Source organism: Moschus berezovskii, chromosome 12 (genome assembly GCF_049115385.1).
Source record: "Moschus berezovskii isolate FMDL1 chromosome 12, NW_MosBer_1.0, whole genome shotgun sequence".
NCBI classification, from domain to species: Eukaryota; Metazoa; Chordata; class Mammalia; order Artiodactyla; family Moschidae; genus Moschus; species Moschus berezovskii.
The window spans coordinates 44,228,297-44,245,254 of record NC_142471.1 but is presented as its reverse complement, the minus strand read 5'-3'; the positions used below and the strand labels follow the sequence as shown (position 1 = coordinate 44,245,254).

At 42.0% G+C, this 16,958-nt stretch overlaps 1 protein-coding gene across 1 annotated transcript in view; it reads left to right on the top strand.

The window, feature by feature from the left end:
* The window catches only part of VSTM4 (V-set and transmembrane domain containing 4), an 85,297-nt gene extending 70,966 nt beyond the window's left edge, over nt 1-14,331 (top strand). Inside the window, exon 8 of the mRNA XM_055425260.2 lies at nt 12,945-14,331. Coding sequence (XP_055281235.1) covers nt 12,945-13,070 — 126 coding nt within the window. The 3' untranslated portion in view covers nt 13,071-14,331. The remainder of the gene's footprint in view (nt 1-12,944) is intronic.
* The last annotated feature ends 2,627 nt before the right edge of the window (nt 14,332-16,958 follow it).

Here is a 16,958-nt window from a genome sequence, read left to right as displayed (position 1 = left end):
TAGATCTGTATCCTTTGTTGATATTTTATTGAAATGCTTATTTTTGTATATTTTTAATCAGTAGCATGGCAGCCCATTCCAGTGTTCTTGCCTGGAGAATCCCAGGGACGGGGGAGCTTGGTGGGCTTCTGTCTATGGGGTCACACAGAGTCGGACACGACTGAAGTGACTTAGCAGCAGCAGCAGCAGCAGTTCATTTGATTAAGTTTTTGAATTTCTTTCCTGAAGCTTATGTTACAATTTTGTTTATTTCTTGGACCAAGCAACCTTATCAATCAACTCTTATTTTTCCTCTTGTATTATTTGTTTGGACACACTGTGATTTTACAAGGCTGTTAAACAACAAGAATCAAAAAATGGGAACTCCCACGTTGGTTGGTGGTGTTTTGGGGGCCATAGGCAATTTTATTGCTCTCATTAAACAAAATAACCACTGTCCATGTATTTTGAGAAAGTTTAAAGAGAACTTTACATAAAATATGAACCAAACCTGACAAGCTCACGTTTTGAGTGTTTGCAATGTGTCAGAACTGTTTGAAGCACTTGTATTAACTCATTTAATCTTAAGACAGTCCAAGGAAGTAGGTATAATTGTTACCTCCATTTTTGAGATTAGTAAACCTGAGGCACAGAGAGATTTAAAAAATCCACCTAGGGCGTGGCAAAGTTAAGATTAGAGCCTAGGCTGTTGGACTCCAAAGTGTGTGCTCTTAACCACTACATTTTCATTTTATCTTTTTAGGGGGTTGGTATTCAAAAAGGTTTCTTTTGCATGTATTTTTCTGCTAATAGGTTTTAGCATCTACTGTGTAGTGAACTCTGTTTCTAAGCCCTTTATGAGTATCTATTCATTTTATCCTCGCAACAACCATATGAGATGGTTGCTTTTACCATTCCATTTTACACATCAGGAAACGGGCATGGAGTAAGTTACTTGTCTTATGCTCAGATGGCTAGGAAGGGACTGAGATTCAAATTAGTCTGCTTCAAGAATTCAGACTCCTAAACTTGTGAACTGCTACTTTGAACAATTTCAATTCCTAAATTTAATTTTGCTTCCTGAAATAACCTCTCCCCTCTCACTGAACGTCTAGATAATTGGGATTTAACTTTATCCTTAGGTTACAGGTAATTCTTGAGTTTAGATCTGAGCTAATATAAGTTTTGGAAGTAGAAGTGAATTTCTTTTTTGGTTAGTATCTTAGTCACTAGGGGAATCATAAACTGGTTTCTAGTGAACGTACAGGCTATATACACCACGTGTCAAGGCTTGTCTATAACCAGCTAAGTTTGCAGGGCATTCATTGAGAAATGCTGATCATAAAATTACCTGTTTTTATTTTACTTATTTGAATAAGATTAACTGGTACTTTGGAGAAGGCAATGGCAAGCCACTCCAGTACTCTTGCCTAGAAAATCCCATGGACGGAGGAGCCTGTTAGGCTGCAGTCCCTGGGGTCGCTACGTGTCAGACATGACTGAGTGACTTCACTTTCCCTTTTCACTTCCACACATTGGAGAAGGAAATGGCAACCCACTCCAGTGTTCTTGCCTGGAGAATCCCAGGGACGGGGGGGTCTGGTGGGCTTCCGTCTATGGGGTCACACAGAGTCAGACACGACTGAAGTGACTTAGCAGCAGCAGCAGCAATAAGCACATGTGCGGCAATAAGACACAGCCCTATGAATTAAGATTATAGAGTATGCATAGAAGGACGATGAATGCTTCAAACTGTGAATTCAGTCATAGGTGCCCATTGCCCATATTACATATAAATCCAACAAATAAACTAGCATGCCTACTACTGCTTTATATTTGTGCTTCATGCTTGCTTTGTGCCTTGTGCATTGTGTCTGTGACATAATGCTGGTGGTGGTAATGGTATTGGTGCTGGTGGTGATGATGGTGGTGATAATGATGGTTTTGACAGTAGTGATACACACACCTCACTTTGATGGCATGTGCCCATGGAGGTACTACCCCAGTGCTTACCAACACAAACATTGAGTAGCTCCTATGTGCCAGGTAGCACATAGGTCGGCTGTCTTTCTAGGAGCTAAGTTGTAGTGGCATGCTGCAGCCCACTCCTGTCTGCTAGAGAGAGGAAATATCTCTGGCATCTTGAAATCAGCCACTGTGGGAGGATTTACATATGTAAGTCAGCAAATGCTACAAATGAATTTTCTTCTTGGAGGGTCAGTTGCTCAGCAATTTCCCTGCATGCCACTGGGTGCAGCAGTGGATACATTTGACAGAGCCCCTGCTCCCACTGAGCTGAGTGATGTGGTGACAGGCTGGCTCTTGTGCTGGCTTTTGCGCTTGCTAGCTAGAAGGCAATGGCACCCGACTCCAGGACTCTTGCCTGGAAAATCCCATGAACAGAGGAGCCTGGTTGGCTGCAGTCCATGGGGTCGCGAAGAGTCGGACACGACTGAGAGACTTCACTTCCACTTCTCATTTTCATGCATTGGAGAAGGAAATGGCAACCCACTCCAGTGTTCTTGCCTGGAGAATCCCATGGATGGGGGATCCTGGTGGGCTGCCGTCTATGGGTTCGCACAGAGCCGGACACGACTGAAACGACTTAGCAGCAGCAGCTATTGGCCTCAAGCTTGCCATTTCTTGTGAAATGAGAATGACAGTAAGAGGACTTTATGCAAAGAGCTATTGGTGAACTAAGTAAACACAAGGTGCTATCGTTGCATTCCAGTGTGAGAAGACCAATGATCACCAAATGTACACTGCTTTTTAGTGCCAAGGGGTGATATGCACTCAGCAGAGCCAGAGAGCAGGGTAGGGAGTCAAGCAGGGACGTGTTTGATGGGGTGGGGGCTGCCTTGGAGCAAAGACCTGATAAAGTGAGGAACCAAGCTGCACTGCCATGTGGGGAAAGAACATTCCAAGCAGAGAGCATAGCCCAGGTAAAGGCCCCACACAGGAAGTGCTGTCCAGGTGTGTCCAAGAAACACAAGGAGACCAGCACGGCCGGAGCACTGGTCAGCATGGGGGACATATGATGTGAGCTGGGGACAGAGGAGTCCCAGGGCAAGATCTGGAAGGAGGAGGATCTTGAACAGAACACTGGATTTTATTCCAAGTGTGAAGAGAAACAATGGGGAATTTTGTGTAGAGCAGTGAATGGCATGATTCAACTTATCTTTTCAGAACAAGTATCTGTGACACTATTAAAAAAAATTACCTAATTTTTTTCTGGGCAATTGTCTGAGCTCCAGTGGCATCCAGCAGCATCTTGTACATGATGTTTTCCAAATAATCTCTGACTATCTTCTTTTCTCTGCTTTTAAATATTTCAAAGGGACCAATTGTTAAAGGCAACACTTGTTCATTTCTATGATAAAAATTGCAGTCATAAAAATAATTGAGCACTTGTGTAGCATTTGCTGTTTAGCTGCCAGGTAATCTTCTAAGTACATTACATTTATTAATGCATTTAATCCTCAAACTAACCCTGTGGGATAGGTACTAGTATGGGTCCCACTTTACAGACAAAGAAAGAGAGGTACAGAAAGGTTAAGTAACTTACCCAAGGTCACACAGACAGTAAATAAGTCAGTCTCCAAGAGTCCATGCTCTTAAGTACCACCAGGCAGACCCTTGCTCGAACCGATGAATCTAAGTGTTTGAGATTGAAGCTGATTAGAAGACTGAGATTCAAGAGTGAAGATTTTTAAAGTGGACTTCTATATGGAAGTAGGTAACCAAACACTGTCTTATTCAAAGCATAAGCATTCTCTTGAATAATACTGCCAGGAAAAGTACTTTTGGAAGACAGCTGGGAAAACATACATCTGTGGTCCGTGGGGAAGAGAAAATGAGTGACTGTATTAGATCATGGAGCTCTCACTGTGACACTGTGAGAAGTGTCATGTATCAGGACCCTCCCCAAGAGCGTTGTCCATAATCACATTTTAGTTTCCAAAACGTATGTTGGTGAAGTCTAGAGATATCCATCTGTCTGATGACTCATAAGCCTCGGGCCTTTCAGGGCAGAGCTTCAGCACCTTCTCAAGCCAGTCGCTTCTGCCTATCCTTAGAGCAATTAGCCAGGGGCATGTGACTTTCCATCATGTCAGATTCATTCAGGGAATGCACTTTGCTAAACATCCTCTGCATTCTGTAGATTCAGGAGCATGATGTGAATTTGCTCATGGTTTCCAAATGACTTCATCCAACCCAAGGTGCCAACACACCTGGATAAGACCTTGAAACCTTTATCTCAATCCAAGGCTTCTCTGCTGAGTTACAGAGACTTTCTAATCCTTCCAAAGTCCTGGATAACACTGGGTATTGACCATTAGTCACTGGGCAACCATGAGGAGGGGAAGCCGGGTATGAGGTAGGACTCTGCAAGGCTTATAGATGGCTGGAACACAGGAAGTGGGCCTCAGAGAGCTCCCCTGTCTCCACGCACAGTAGTGGGGAGTCCTCTTCTCTAGCTTCAGACTGTCAAGGTGTGCCTGGGTCTGCAGTCGCAGCTGCCTGCTGGGTTTGGGAGTGCAGCTGGATCCCAGCCTCAGCTGAGGACTATTCTGGTACGAGTTATGCTGCTGCAGCCAAAGGTCCCAGTGTGACACTGACCTCGGCTCTGAGGAGGTGGTGAGTTTAGCCCTGGCATGTGGCTCTAGCTGCAGAGTACCTCAGAAAACTCCCCTGGATTTTTCAGTCCTATCCCTTGTCCTTCCTTGGCTGCATATTTCTACCTGTTCAGTGGGCACCTCTAATCAAGAGTCTGTTGCCACCCACATGCTGCCTGGTCAAAGCAGAGCCTGTACCCTTTTCATCTTCTTCCCGTGCTGGTCAGAGGCACATTGCTCCTTTCTTGGGGGCTAAGAGTCCTTTGGGGGTGAGACCGTGGAGAGAGACGAGGGGTTGCCTGAAGGGATTCCAACGAGGTTCCCCTCCTCATTCGTCGTCCTCCAATCGGTGTCAGCCACATGTGTCTGCCCTTAGAGCCTCTGTTCCCCCACACCAAGCCAGGCCTCTGATGAGCATGAGGGTTGGGAGTGGGCAGCTCTCCTTACCCCGTTTCCTGTTTATCTGGAGCTCACCTGCTCACTGAGCAGTGCAGACCTGTTCTGAAAGCACACTCTCCAGAGATTCGTACCAGTAAAGCTTCCCTGTTGTCTTTGGAAGGTCACTCTTTTCCCCTTTGGGATTTCAAGGTCTGCTGTTTACCTGGCTGACTCACCTGGGTGCAGTGCGCCCACATCAGAGTCTTAGTCCCTGCTGCTGACCCTGCACTTGTAAGTTCAGGGGACTGCTCCTGAGCAGAGGGTGGATGCCAGGCAGGACTGCCTGTCTCTGAGTCCAGGCTTTGCCTAGCAATGGCTGCAGGACCTGGAGCCATGAACCTGCCTTTTAAAGCCTGTTTGCTCCTCTATGAAGTGGCCATGACCACTGGTCCCACCTCACAGGACTGATATGTGAAGAGTGAGTGAGTTAATGAAGATTAGTTAATAGTTCCTGAGTTCTATCTCAGAAGGACCACTTCTCAAACCCCGCTGTCTGTCGCCTCTCCAAGTCACTTCTGGATTGCTTCCTTTGTACCATCATCTAACATATCTGTCTTGGAAATGTGTTTATTTTGTTCATTTGAGCCTTTATGTTCATTTAATGTGCACACCAGGGAACTCTACTTTTTCCTTCCATAATATGCCATTTGACAGACCTGTGGAACTCAAAATTAAGTCAAGTTCATTTCCAAGGCAAGTTGATTCTTACAGGACATTTAAGGAGTTGGGACCTACAAGTTTCCACTACAGGCTTTCCATCAAATAGAGCTTCTCTGAATGTACAGCGCCTCCCCCCACTGAGTGGCCACAGTTGCGTAAGTGTGGATGTTAGGAGGGGAGCATTTGTTTTACTAGGTACTCCTCTGTTGAATAAAAAATGAGCACTTATCTCAAAAGGGGAAGAGGAAGTCTGCCCTCGATAATATGGATAATATGTAATTCTCTCTTGGGTAAATAGATTCCTGATCGTGCAACTCGGTAGAACTGCAATCACATTTTTAAACTCTAAGGTGACGTTAGCATAAACATCCCATGTCCTAGTTATTGATCTGTTGCTGCAATAATGGTATTACCCAATTGAACTTCTGACATTGGAGAACTTGCAGTGGCTGCAATTGCATTTTTCTTTTATTCCTGCAACTTAATTCAACTTGCACATCCATCTGTGATCTCTATGAAAAGGTGTTGTTTTGCAGGAGTCTGCATAGAATGTTAAACCTCTCTCTCTCCTGGTAGGAAAGTTATTTCTTGGCTTGATTCCCGAGAAACATACCTACAAAATGAAGCACTCAGAAACTTCCAATGAGGAACTTGAAGTGAGGTGTGTTTCCAAGAGGTACACAACTTCTGATTTCTTTGAGGCTGACTTTTCTGGTGTTAGCTTTAGCCAGAAAATCCTTCCCCATTGACATATGTTCCATAATCATCACTCTAAAACTGAGGGTAAGTGGGGCTTAAGTGAGAAGTGGGAGATCCAGCCTGGAGGCTGTCATCTGCTGTAGCAGCATCTCACCACTGGCAGAAAGGAAAGACAGGGGATGGGAGACATGGCATTTCAATCTCTGATGCTTGCAGACTCACTTTGTTACACCTGGAGTCCAGAAGATTCCATTACTGTATTCGAAAACTGGTCTGTGTGATCATCCTTTCCCAGTTTTGAGGGGATGTTGTGCAGTGTGGGAATTTAATTGGGCACAGCATCAGTGAGAATTTGAGTGCAAATCTGGAATTGCTGAGTCCCCTGGGTACAGTGAGAAGGTAATTACTGGACCACTAGCATCTACTTGAATGGCTAAAATAAAAAGAACGGACAATACCAAGTGCCATCATGTATGCAGAGCAATGAAAACTCTCAGTATTGCTGGAGGGAGGGAAGAATGGTGTGGACACTCTGAATGGATAGTTTGGCAGTTTCTTTTGAAGTTAAACATACTTTGCATACAACCCAGCAACCCCATTCCTGGGTGTTTACCCTAGAGTAACGAAAATCTCCCACACAAACCTGCAATGAATATTTATAGCAACTCCGTTCATAATCACCGAAAACTTAGAATGACCCAAATGTCCTTCAGCAGGTGAATGGATAAGCAAAATGTGGCATGTGACACACAGTGGAATACTTAGTAATCCAGAGGAGCAAACTGTTGATACATGCAGCAACCTGGATGACACGTAAGGGAATTATTCTGAGAGAAAAATGCTGACCCCACAAGCTTGCATGCCATATGATGCCTTTCACATGACATAACTTAAGAGAGAGAACCTCAGCGACAGAACACAGGTCAGGGTTACCTGAGGGTCTTGTTAGAGGGAGGACGTGACTGCAGAGATAACATGAAGGCATATGATGGGACTGTCCTGAGTCCTGTGGGGGCAGTGGGCCCAGAAACCTGTTCTTGTGTTTGGATGCATACAATGATCCATTAGACAGTCACTTTTACTACATGTCTTTTAAGAAAGTTAAATTAAGAAAGAAAGAAAGTGAAGTCACTCAGTCATGTCCGACTCTTTGCGATCCCTTGGACTGTAGCCTTCCAGGATCCTCTGTCCATGGGATTTTCCAGGAAAGAATACTGGAGTGCATTGCTATTTCCTTCTCCAGGAGATCTTCCCAACCCAGGAATTGAACCCAGGTCTCCCGCATTGTAGGCATATGCTTTACCATCTGAACTACCAGGGAAGTCTCTAAATTAAGAAGTGAAACAAAATTCTTGGTGTCCCTGGAAGACATAGCAGGAGGTGAGAGTAGGTCTTTAATGCTAGCTCAGGGGGTGCACCACACCTGGGTGAACCTATGGGGTGGAGGGTAGGAGGTGCCACCTGCATTGGAGAACATAGCTCAGGGGCATGGTTAGAAAGATTTAAATATATATGCAAATAAGTTAATTAATAAAAATTTATTATAAAATCTCTTCATTCTTTGGCCAGTGAGCGGTTTGCCCCTGCTCCCATGCTCTGCAAGCAGCCACTGGGTGACAGAATCGGGGCCACTCTCCTCACCTCCTCCCCATGAACACTTTCACTGAACTGAGAAAATTTCCTTTTATTCTTGCCTTCCTTGGATATACTGACACATGTTTATATCTGAGCCTCCATCCCCTCTTGCTCATAGAATTCCACTCCAGACCAGGGGAGTGGATTCTTCATGACTGGGAGGAAATGGGTGAAAAGTGAGATTAAAGACATAAAACAAAGGGGTTTAGAACCTACAAGACACCAAGTATACCAGGCCTCTGTTGGAGGAATAGAAAGAGAAACGGGCTTAGAGACTTTTCAGGCCTGGTGAAAGGAAAAAGAAAGTAAAATCAAACAGTCCTGGGAAAGAGGACTGTTGCTTCTCACATGTTTAGAAAGTTCTGGAGCTTCTTCTAAAAGACCCTAGCAGGACTTCCAGCTGTTGGTCCCCAGCCCCCTCCTGTTTCTGGGAAACACAGCACCAGTGGACCTAGGTGTCAAGCTCATGTCTGAGGCCTGGAGGTCCCGCCTTCTACACTTGCCTTTGTGTTTTCAAGTGCAGGCGAGAACTGCTGTCGGAGTGTTTGTGAACAGCCAGTTCAAGAGTATTTCAGTTTGTTTTCTTGAGTACTGATGTCCCGTGTACCTCCTGCACCACCGGGATTAGGACAGCGGCTTGGAGAGGGCCGTTTGAGGGCCAGGAGCTGTCAGAGAACTAACGGAAGTGTGTCTTGATTCACTTTCAGAGACCCACTCACTGCCCTCCAGTTCCTGAATTGCCATACACATCAGGAGTAATTCTTTATCTTAAATCTAAACACGTTCGTGTTGGCCAGACATCACCTGAAGTACAGGAGAGGCCCTATAGCAGGTCCCTCACCCTGGCTCTGCACCATTGCAGCTGCCCCCTTTAACCTTGGCATTCTGCTCCTGGCTCCCAGTTTTACTCCCAGTCCTGTAGTCCTCCCTGTTGTTGCTTGTTGTTTAGTCACTAAGTCAAGTCTGACTCTCTGTGACTTGGACTGTAGCCCACCAGGCTTCTCTGTCCTTGGGATGCTCCAGGCAAGAATACTGGAGTGGGTTGCCATTTCTTTCTCCAAGGGTTCTTTCCAACCCAGGGATCAAACCTGCATCTCCTGCATTGGCAGGCAGATTCCTTACCGCTGAGCCAACAGGGAAGCTGAGTCTTACCTACTCTCACTGATATGCCAATATTATTCTCTAAGCTGCTTCTTAATGCACCTAAGCCTTCCCCTAAAGCATCAGGGCAGAGAAAGGTAGCTGAGTGAAAACTGGTGAGAAGTCTACATTTTCCCCTTTTTAGTGGCAGTAAGAAATTTATTTCTAGTTAAACAAGCTGGGAAATGTAATTAAGCACATGGTTGATGGGGATAGCCAAGGATGCATGCCAGAAAAACAATAGGTTCTTTAAAGGTGCCAAGGACTGATATGATGCATCTCCTGTTGGAAACTGTATACTCTTCACAATTCAGAGCCTCTTGTGTGCTGCCTCGTATCTTCAATCAAATTATTATATTCCAGAAATATGCATAAGGGAAATGATTCTACACATTTTATGGTGGGTTGTTGCTTGTAGCATAATTGAAGTACCTTTCCACTTATGAAAGTACTAATTTTATTTGTTTTTATTGCTTTTCTAGATGCAATTATTTATTTAGTGTGCTTTGGCTTTATTAAATTATGTTTACTATAGGAACATCATAAAAATGTATGAAAACAACACATCAGCCAAGCCAGCCTGGTGACCTGTATTGAGAAAGCTAGTGTTATTTTTCATATCCAAACATAATGGAATAACTTAAGAATAAACAGATAATCTATGCTAGAAAACAATGCAGTTTCAGAGTAATGTAATAAAACACCTGGACAATGTGATTTCATAAATCTTGGTCCTGCAATTTACATGAGTTGTGTTTTGTGTGCTTATTTGAGGACACATGACATTTCTAAATGGAATCATTATAACGTGAAATGTAATTAAACCGAAAGGCAAGAGGTAAATGGTATTTTTGTTGGCTGGTGAGATGTGGATGACTAGGAAGAACTGTAAAGATTTTTGGTGTAAAAAGACAAGCAGGAGGCTCTGATCCATGTAACTGTCCTTATCACTGAAATTTAAAAAGAGCCAGATAATTATGAAGGTCACTTGGTGTCCCTTACTATTAGGTACTGGCTGTAAGTAGTTCTTTATATTCTCCTCCCTGTACCTTAGTATGATGCTTCATCTCATTTTTGCTTTTGGCACACATTTTAAGAAACTTAATGTGAATGTATACGATTTATTCGTCCTGAATTTTGGTAAGTTAATCAAGGTATAGCACACACACACACACACACAAACTATGACAGCACAACCAAAACCAAAAAATAAAAGCAGAACTGCTTAAACAAAAATGAGGTGTCTTTTACAACTATAAATCAGTGACTAACTTTTATTTTTCTAATTGTGAATTAAAATTAATTAATATGCTGTTTAAATAATGTACCATCTACAAGATTCAACAAATATATACCATAAAGGGTGAGTCTCTCTCCAACCACATAGTTTACTTCCCCAGAGGGAACCTTGAAGACCAACTTCTTGATTTCCAGGTGAGTGCTAAGGGTTTTCTGAGCACACAAAATATATACATGTATATTTACTCCCATAGACACAGTTTACACAAAAGATAGTAAAACAGACAGTACTCATATGGCTTCAGCATTCTTTTTAAAGACTGTGCCGAGTACCTCATTAAGAATGCATCAGACTCCTACTGATGTCCACTGAAGTGTTTCCAGTTTTTTGCTTGTACCAATAACATTTCCACCAACAATATACAGGACTTGTTTCTTGCCGTTTCTTTTCGAAAACTTTTAGTTCGTCAGCTTGAAAGACAAGAACTGATGTCTAAGTGATTTTAAATCATTCTTGTCTTATTTTGAGAGAGGTGGAATCTCATTTAGTACGTGTGAGAACTTTTGTATTTCCCTTCCTGTGAAGTCTCTGATCCTGTCTCTTGTTCTTTGCTTAATTTTCTAATGGACTGTTGGCCATTATTGTTATTCAATTGTAAGACCCTTTGATATGAGTTGTGACTATTTTGCTCATTTTTTTCAATTGTCCTTTGACTTTATTTAGAGAGTATTCTGCAATATATCGCATGAAAATCTACATGTCATTTTTCTATTGCTCCTGGGTTTTGTGTAAGACTTTAAAACACATATTTTAAATTGGTGAGATTTTTTAAAAATAATCTTTAAATAATTTAAATAATTTTTAAAATAATTGCTGAGATTATTTTTTAAGAATTTCCCTACACAGTCTTCTAGCACTTTTGAGTTTATTTTCCATGTTAAAATTTAAAATTTTTAATTTATCTGGAATTTATCTAATGTAAAGAGTGATGTGAACAATATGACTTTTTTCAATTGGCTACCCAAGTATCCCAACACCATTTATTGAAAAATAATATTTGGGTTAATTTATGCATGTTTTCATCAGTTGCATTGCTGTCGATTCATTTGTTGGTATCACAGAGCTTTAATTATAGTAAGATTTATATTTCTAATGTCACTGGAGTTGGATCACAAATTATTCTTTAATAATTTTCCTTAATTATGGTAAGAAAAAAAATCTATGACTGTATTATATTATCAAGAATTATTTTTAACAAAAATTTTTAAATTTTAAATGCCTTTCCAGTATCTATAGAGATAACCATGTGGTTTTTCTCTGTATAACTGTTATGAATTATATTAATAGATTTTTCTAATACTGAACCATTTATTCCATTCATTCTATCCCTAGAATAAGATCAATTTGAGCATGATTATCTTTTAGTGTGCTTTTTTATTCTGGGTAAATCTGATTGATGCTAACTTATATACTAATAAATGAAATTGTTCTAAAGTATGTGAAGTTTTTCCATTTTTGTAATGCTCTGAATCAGTTTAATTATATTGGGATTATCTGTTCCTCAAAGGAATTTCTTTTGGAAATTCTCTTATCAAACTGCCTGTGCCAGGTGCTTTGACAGTATTTTCTCTCTTCTTCCTTTCTTCCTTTCTTTTCTTTCTTTCTTGTCTTTGATGGAATTAGTGCATTCACATGCTGCTGCTGCTGCTAAGTCACTTCAGTGTTTATAATTTATGTTTTGCTAGAATATTACTCACTTTATCTGGTATTCAAGGGTTTTTCATTTCCCATTCCATTCATTTATGCTTTTTCCCTTCTTGTCTTGATTAAGTTTTTGTTTGTTTCATGGGTGTTTTTTAAGCATAAACTTCTGGATATTTTTATTTATTCTATGATTTTTCTATCTTCTGACTTATATGTCTAGTGTTAATTTTTTTTTTTTTTGGTTCTTCTGCTTTTGTTTGTTTTTTTTCTAATTTCTTAAATTGGATGTTTGATCCATTTCATCCTTATTGTTTAATATAAATATTTAACGTTACAACTTTTCTCCGAGTACTACATTCCTAGGTTCTGGACTGTAATATTTTCTTTGCCATTATTTTCATCATATGCTGAAATTTTAGTTTTATATAGATTAAGTCACTTAAAATTTCTAGGTGATAGCTTTTTGGTTTTGTTGTTAATTTCTAGGACTTCTTGTTTCAGTCTGTGTTTTATTCTTTCCAGCAAAGACTGTTAGTTACATTATTTTTACTTTGGAATTAAAGTTTACTTTGTGGCCTCATGTTTAATCATTTTTTGTAAGTGTTCTATGACAACTTAAATCATATGGTGTTTCACTGCAGGACATAGTGTTCTATATAAGATGATAAGATGTAGCTTTGGGTTCTTTAAGTTTTACATATGCCTTAAATTTTTTTGTCCATTTATTTCCCTTTAAATCCCCAAAGTGCTATGCAAATACATGGCTGATGAATGGATGTGTGATGCTGAGCTCCCTGTGGTCGGCTCCAATTGTGCTGTGTTTTGTCTTATAGCCAAAGATTGCCGAGGAGAACTTGACCTACGCTGAGCTGGAGCTGATCAAGCCCCACCGGGCAGCCAAGGGCATCCCCACCAGCACGGTCTATGCGCAGATCCTCTTCGAGGAGAACAAGCTGTAACCCTGCATCTTATTTAATATCTGCCACTCCAGTTATTTATGAAACTTTGGATACAAAGTCCTTATTTTTGTATTTTCACTTGTGCCTTCTGTGTGGTGGGAGCCCCTTTCCAAGGGCATTTCAGGTGCCTTCAGAGAGGTATGAAGCTCCTTTCTGCGAAGAGCAGGGGCCGCAGCCCTTTGGATAAATCTCCCAGGACAAGATTTTCTGGGTCTGTCTGAGCCCTGAAGGGTGAGGACTCTAATTCTGAGACCATTCAAGAGGATTTTCTGCTGAGCCAAACCCCTTTATGTTTTTTTCCTTTTTTATCTTTTTTTTTAATCTGAATTTTAATCTTCTACCCTTCCTGTATCTGTGATATCAAGCTCATAGTATATAGCTAGAGGAAATACCATTATGGGCCCAAGTGTGAGATGGTAGAGATGTACTAATTGGTTTTCAAAGGATCAGATAACATTGCCAGGGCACCCAGAGCAGCATAAAGTGCTTATTGTAAGCAGTCATTCAAGATAGCATCTCTTGTTTTAAATAGATGCACTGACCCTGGTGACTCAAGGGCAGAGAGGCAGATTGTGGAGCAGTCTGAGGTCTAAGCTGACAATGAACTGTCTGGATACCCCAGTGCCCATTCCCCAACCATTATTGTCCACAGTCACAGGACAAGTCACTGTTCATTCTGAAGTACTTCCATCCCTTTGGCAGGGGGGCTTATCCCTGTATAGAGACTATTCTCCAAGAAGTTCTCACTTAGCCTTTTCCAAAAGGAGCAGGGTGGTATGCTTTTGATTGACAGAATGGTAGAAGGGGGCCTCTTGGAAGTGTGCCAAGGTTACTAACTCTAATGGAACATCCATTCGTGTAAGAGCAAAGTCTTTTGACTGCTTCCCTAATGGTAGGAGAGTAGGAAGTATAAGCCAAGCTGGACAAACGTGTCCTGGATGACCCCCACACCCTCCCCACCCCGTGCCAGCCCGTTACAACGTGCCTTGCTGACTCAACTTTGCATGTTAATTTGAATGGACTTGAGTGAGAAGGAGGCTGGGATGCCTGGCAAATAGATCTATGAGAAAGTTGCTCTGTGGACCTATATGACATCCATGACCTCACCGTTCTGGAACAGGCCAAGCTATCAGCTGTGTGTGTTGTTAAGGACACTTGATGTGTGAGTGTGCTATGGGTGGGTTTTTACTGCACACTACAGAAATTGTTTGGCTTTGTAATGGACCATGTATATATGTTAAATTATATATTTTAAAAACAATCTGAATGTGAGTTGTGCCCCTCTGTACAGCCATGTGAACTTGGTTGAGGTTCTTATCCCCTACTAGTCTCAGACTCTCTATTTATACAAAGGTGAGTTAACCTCTCATAGACTTCTTATAATGGGATAATGACTTGGAAGATTCTGGATGCTAGAAATTGCTACACAAGTACACTATATTAACATGCATACTAAAACAAGTCCATATTTTTAAAATGAAATGCCTTTACTATTTAAAGCTCTCATTGTGTTAACTTTAAAAAGTAAATATTTGTCCATGAACTTAGCTCTATGGTAACTTTCCCAAAGATCCATGATAGCTTATGAGCGCCTCTCGTGGTTTACGGGAAAGGGTCCAAGTCAGGAGCAGGTAATGATTTTCCAGAAGTGAAAATATCCTGACTTTACAAAAAGGAAGTTATTCTTTGCTGCCTGTGCCTGCATCTCATACTCTCGTTCTTGCCAAGTTTCCAAGGTAGTGAGTAAGCTCTGCAATTTTTGAAGAAGAACTCAATAGAACTTTCCAGACAGGAGAACATCTTTTAGAACAGGAGAATACCTGGTTAGTACATCTTTCATATCATTATTATCCTAGGCATCCTATTATGTTTTATTTGGCACTCTTCGGTAGGACATAGTTAAATGGTGTTGTGAGGAAGGAAAGTGATTTCCTGATTTGCACAAGGAGCTGTTAATATGTAGATGGGTGGGGCCCTGGGAGTATGGGGTGGGAGTGGACAGTGGGGCGTCTGAAGAGGTGATGGAGAGAGGGCAATGGAGTAGGAGATCTCTGGGCCTCTGCAGAACTGAGTCAAACTTCAATCACCTGCAGACCCACCGTGTTAAATTCAGTGGGAGCTCTGTGTCATCACATATGGAAATGAATACATTCCACTAAGAAGAGCAAGAGTTTTGAAGAGTCTCTGTAGGTTAAAATCCAACAAGTCATTGTTATAGATTCAATTCAGACTCTTGCTCCAAAACTCTGGTCATATTTGCATAAATCCACGCTGAGGTCTGTGAGTAGGGGATCCTCTGACATAGGGTTTGAGAAGAGGCTTCAAGACCAACACCTCCTACTGAACGTGCTTCCTAAGGGAAACATGGAAGCTCTTGGCAACGTCTGGACACAGCTTGCCCCACTATTATCTAGAAGCAAGCTGTCCAAACTCTGCTCAGAGTTGGGAGCAATGGATGATTTGTACCTAGTGCTTCTTTGGGATGATAAATCTTGATATTATTTTTGGAATAAACTTAAAAATAAGTCTCCTTATTTGTTTTCTATCAAATACACCACTACACCTATATTGTCGTTTCTAAAGATAAGGAATATATATCATTCAAATGGAAATTAGGAAAAGTTCTTAAGTTTGTTTTTGCTGTAAAGCATCTGTGGGAACAACTGTAGATAAGCAGTTTTCAACATGGACAATGGCTTATACATTTAAATGAAGGACAAAGAACCCATTGCTCAGAATGGAATGCAGTGGCTCCTGCAGGCAGAGTGCACGGACTCTCAGATTTGGTGGGGATTTGGTTTTGGTCATGCGTGGCGGAATCATCACAGGAAGCAAGGATGGGGAAGGGGTATCCCCAAGTGAGACTGCCTTGCCAAGTCACAGCCCTGGACCCTGAACTAAAGCAGTTGTGATGGGAAGACAGGGCTGGGATTTCTTTTAGATCACATTTTCATTACATCATCATGTCTTTGTTAACTCACAGGGCAGAGAAGAAAAAGCTAAGCCTAGCCCTCCCTCTCATATTCATTGGTGTGAAAATGACACTGGGCACTATATATTTTTTAGTACATCGTCATCAACCCACACAAGGATGAGCCCAGCAACTCAGTTGATGCCTTTAGGGACTGCTTGAAGCTTAGTTCATCCCTCGGTTTCTGACCTGTATGCCTACAACCTAGGCTGGGCCAAGAATGGGACTCATGCTCCAGGCCACAAAAAATGGGCCAAAGCATGCATGAGGCCTGGTCTGGGCTGATCAGAATTCTTAGGAGAAAGTAAGCGTCTTAGAAAGTAGCTAAGCTGGGAGGCTGCCTGTCAGAACCACCTACAGCAACATCTGCCAAGGGGTGAAGCCTTGGTGAACAAAAAGATGCTGAGAAAGCCGTAGGGAAGACAGGGTCCTGGGAGCACTGACAGAATCCCAGCCTGCAGCCACTAAGATCCCCACACTCTTCTTTTTCCTTTCGATCTTCTTTTGATTCAATAAAGTAGTCCCTTCTCCTACTATATAACTCCTGGTTTTGCTCAAGCTGGTCAGGTTGCAGTCAAGAGAATTCTAACTAAAACAGCATGCATCAAAGCTGCTTCCCAAACCAGGAAGCAAAAGAATTATGCTGAGGGCACCACCCAAGGAGCCCACTTCCATCATATCCAGCATCCAGAATTTGTAACCTGAGCTTGAGCCACAATCTGCTTCTCACTCAGTGGGCCCCTCACATGGAGAGGGACGGACTGGCTTCAGGCCTGATGTTCTCCTAAGGGAGGGACTCTTGGGTGTAGAGTAGGGACTCTGGCGATACTGAGCCACTCTGGCAGAAGCCGCTCTGGTAGAGTGAGCACATGTGAGCACCCTGTCACATGGATGTTGGAGGCAGCCTTTTTGTGCTG